We start from the raw sequence: 3291 nt of genomic DNA, 5'->3' as shown, positions 1-3291 counted from the left end.
TTATTTTAAACTTCTGTGGTTACTTTATACTACTATATTTGTTGTTCCCGTGTCAACGATAGGGAAAAAGATATCAGAGCATTAAAAATTCATTGTTCAAATCCTTAAAAACTGCAAATCAATGATACTTGGCTGTGTCTAATTCTCCCATCATAAGACCCCATCCTAATCACAATGGGATGCAAAGTTGACTTGTATCACATTCAAAAATTTCCCAGTGGGAGAAATCATTCTTCTAATTCTGAAAGGAGAGATGTAGGAAATTTGGTGCACAGGTACTCATTTCAATGCCAGCTACCAGCTGGAAGCAACATGACAGAGTTTGTTCTCGAATATTAGCTTCAAGTAGAGGTAAAAATCAATGAGACTAGTGTGGTCAGCAGAGCAATGACCTACCTGATTTGCTGTGTACCACTCTTTACTTGCTGGATCCTGAGGAGGTTTGAGCAAACTGGATATAGAGACCAGAGGAGCAGGGTAGGGTACTTGATGGGTTCAAGGCAGCAGTTATTTACCAACCACATAGAAGTGTTTCATTATTTAACAACCAGTATGGCCATACCAACCCTGATTCCAAATACTTAGAAAACACCAAAGGACTATCTCCATCATCGGGCAGTAGACAGGTAACCATGTGTTAGTCAACTCACTCATCACAGAACCACTGTTTTGCCTTGTGCACCTCACAAAAACTTTTCAGTTAAAACCTCATATTGTCCAGGTTTTCTGTGAGGAGTGTGTTGCTCTTTGTTATACAGATCATCATCACTCCTATCCACAAGTACAAACTCCTTTTTGTCAAAAATCATAGACCCCATCAGTGTGGCAAGCAATGAGATGCAAGACCAGCCATTCCCACCTGTCACTTACCGACACATTTACGGGTGTTATTTTGGTCGACGATGTAACCTGGGGGACAATAACATGCCCCTCCAAATGGCGCCATGTGGCATTGATACTCACAGGCCAAGAAAGGACACAAAGTCACATCTAAACAGAGAAAAACACTGTTAAATGAATAGTGACCTCTGGACCAGAATGATTTATCCGTGAAGTAAGAGCTTCTTTTTTCAAAAGTAAAAGCTAAGTAAGCACGCAGTCAAGGCACAGAAAACCTGTCACCGTTGAAGCCTTACTGCAATATTATGGTACAAAAGCTCAACTGATATTTTTTTTTAAATCTTTAAAGTTATAACTATGTGCAAGTATAAGTCAGGATAAGAGCTGTTTATGGAAAAATTGAGTCATACAAAGTAGACAAGTCCAAGAATTTCCAAGCGACCAGATTGAAAATAATACCAAAAACATTAACTATGGCGGGCTTCAAGTGGTGGGATTTCAGGTGACTATGTATATTTTTCTGTTAATTTTATTTTCTATTTTGTATCTTATTTTGTACTATTTATTTTTATTTTATACTGTAACTATACATCTCTTGTTAATTTTTAAGATTTTCTTAAAAGGCCCCTAAATGAAATGGAGGGGGAAAAAGAATGCCATAGAAGTCTCTGCATATTTAAATATTACAAGTATTTTCAAAGAAAAAGAAAAGGAAAAAAGAAAACAAGACCTGAGGGTTACAGGTACATGGTCTCTTCTGGGCAAGTACTAGATAACTTAGAGAGTGTGCAATTGATAAAAATCAAGGCCATAAATGGTTATTCTCTTAGAGAACAGTCAGCTGTCCACAGAGTTGATGGCTTGATGCTGGGGGTGGTATTCTACAGCCACAGAAAAAGAAAAAAGAAAAACTAACTCAAAGTATATAACCCAGGAACCAGAAACTTCTTTTCTGAGTATAACCAGACAAAACTTTTTCAATACTGTAAGCAAGAAAATAAAATCTCTAGAACACCTTTACAGTTGTCAAAATTGCGATTAAAATAATTCTGCCTGGGTGGAAGGAAAAAAGCCACAAATATTTGAAGCTTCACCATCATCAAAAGGTAGAGTCTATTTCTTCAATCCATTGAACCTGTGCTTGGCCGAGTGACTTGCTTTTTGGCCAATAAGACATTTAGCAAACATGACATAGCAAAGGCTTAAAAGAGCTCGTGCACTAGAGTTTGCCCTTTCTACCACCATGTAACTGAGCCTGGGCTAGCCTGAGCTTTTGTTGTAACACCAGACAAGGGAGTGAGCTGGTCTAGGTAAGAAGAACTACCTGGCCAACCCACAGAAATGTGAAAAATAATAAATGTTTGTTGCTTTAAGCCATTAAGTCTTGAGATAGTTTGTTATGCAAGCACCAACTAATACTCTCTGTATTTGGGAATCTGTTCTAGAAAAACATCTATCTTTAAGCTACCCAGACACATTCACACTCACCACAAGGTCGTCGGGCAGTGGCATTGCCTTCATCTTCTCCCGATGGACAATCTAAAGTTCCATCACAAACTTTTGTAATTGGGATGCATTTTCCAGACTTTGGACAAACCCATTCACCTGGGTAACATTTATGAGAATGATGAGGACTGCTTTCTGTGGCAGGGAAAGAAGAAAGTTACAGGCCACATGAGAAGTGGAGCCAGCTCTTTTTCAATCCATGATTAAGAAAGGATCTAGATCAGGTAGACAAGAGAGGTCTACAAATGACCTATATTTTCAAATAAACTAGTAGTTTCTAACACCACCAGTAGACTTTTATTGAGATTCTAAGGAATGGCAAAATGAAATTATTTAAGTTCCACTCTTTCTGGGGGAGGTGGCCTCCAGCCAGGTTCTAAGAGTAAGATGCAGATGTGGGCCTGAATTATCAACAAGATAGATGAATAACCCCTAGAAGACAATTCAGTGATTTGAATCACAAATTATAGAAGTAGGGCCATCAAGGTAACACCAGGTTTCCCGAGTTTTTATTTGATTCGTGTTTTAGTTTTTTTTAGTTGTTTGATTTGCTTTGTTTCTTTAGTGAAATGTCAACAGTGTAAGAAAAACCATAACCCAAATGTAGGAAGACCACTTCTTGGAACACCTAAGTGTGAAACCAGTAGATGTTTCCAGAAAAAGCATCACTCTTATAATTAAATCTGGGGCTGGAACAGTACAGGTAACTTGTTTTATGGTGTGGGTATAAGTAACTTCTAAACTGTTGGAGGTACTGCAGAGTGAAGTGAGTGAAGATTATTGGCCATTTCCTTCTCACAGACTCTTTAAACACTTCCCTGAATAAAATCACCTGTTGCAAACACCAGTCCCTGGCTCTCATGTTCCCTCTGTGGCCTCTCTCCCACCACCAGATGTCAGTCACTCTTTATTTGTAAATCAGAATTTGAAAACAAAACAAAACTG

The 3291-nt window shown here is 38.4% G+C and overlaps 1 protein-coding gene across 1 annotated transcript in view; it reads right to left on the bottom strand.

The window, feature by feature from the left end:
- The window catches only part of LRP2 (LDL receptor related protein 2), a 191448-nt gene that overhangs the window by 131232 nt on the left and 56925 nt on the right, over positions 1-3291 (bottom strand). Inside the window, exons 7-8 of the mRNA XM_023528463.1 lie at positions 2329-2481; positions 871-990 (exon numbers count right to left, since the gene is read on the bottom strand). Of these exons, the coding sequence (XP_023384231.1) occupies positions 871-990; positions 2329-2481 (273 nt within the window). The remainder of the gene's footprint in view (positions 1-870; positions 991-2328; positions 2482-3291) is intronic.

Source organism: Pteropus vampyrus, unplaced genomic scaffold, assembly GCF_000151845.1.
Source record: "Pteropus vampyrus isolate Shadow unplaced genomic scaffold, Pvam_2.0 Scaffold2, whole genome shotgun sequence".
NCBI lineage: Eukaryota > Metazoa > Chordata > Mammalia > Chiroptera > Pteropodidae > Pteropus > Pteropus vampyrus.
The sequence above is the reverse complement of the archived record's forward strand: the minus strand, read 5'-3'. Positions and strand labels throughout refer to the sequence as shown.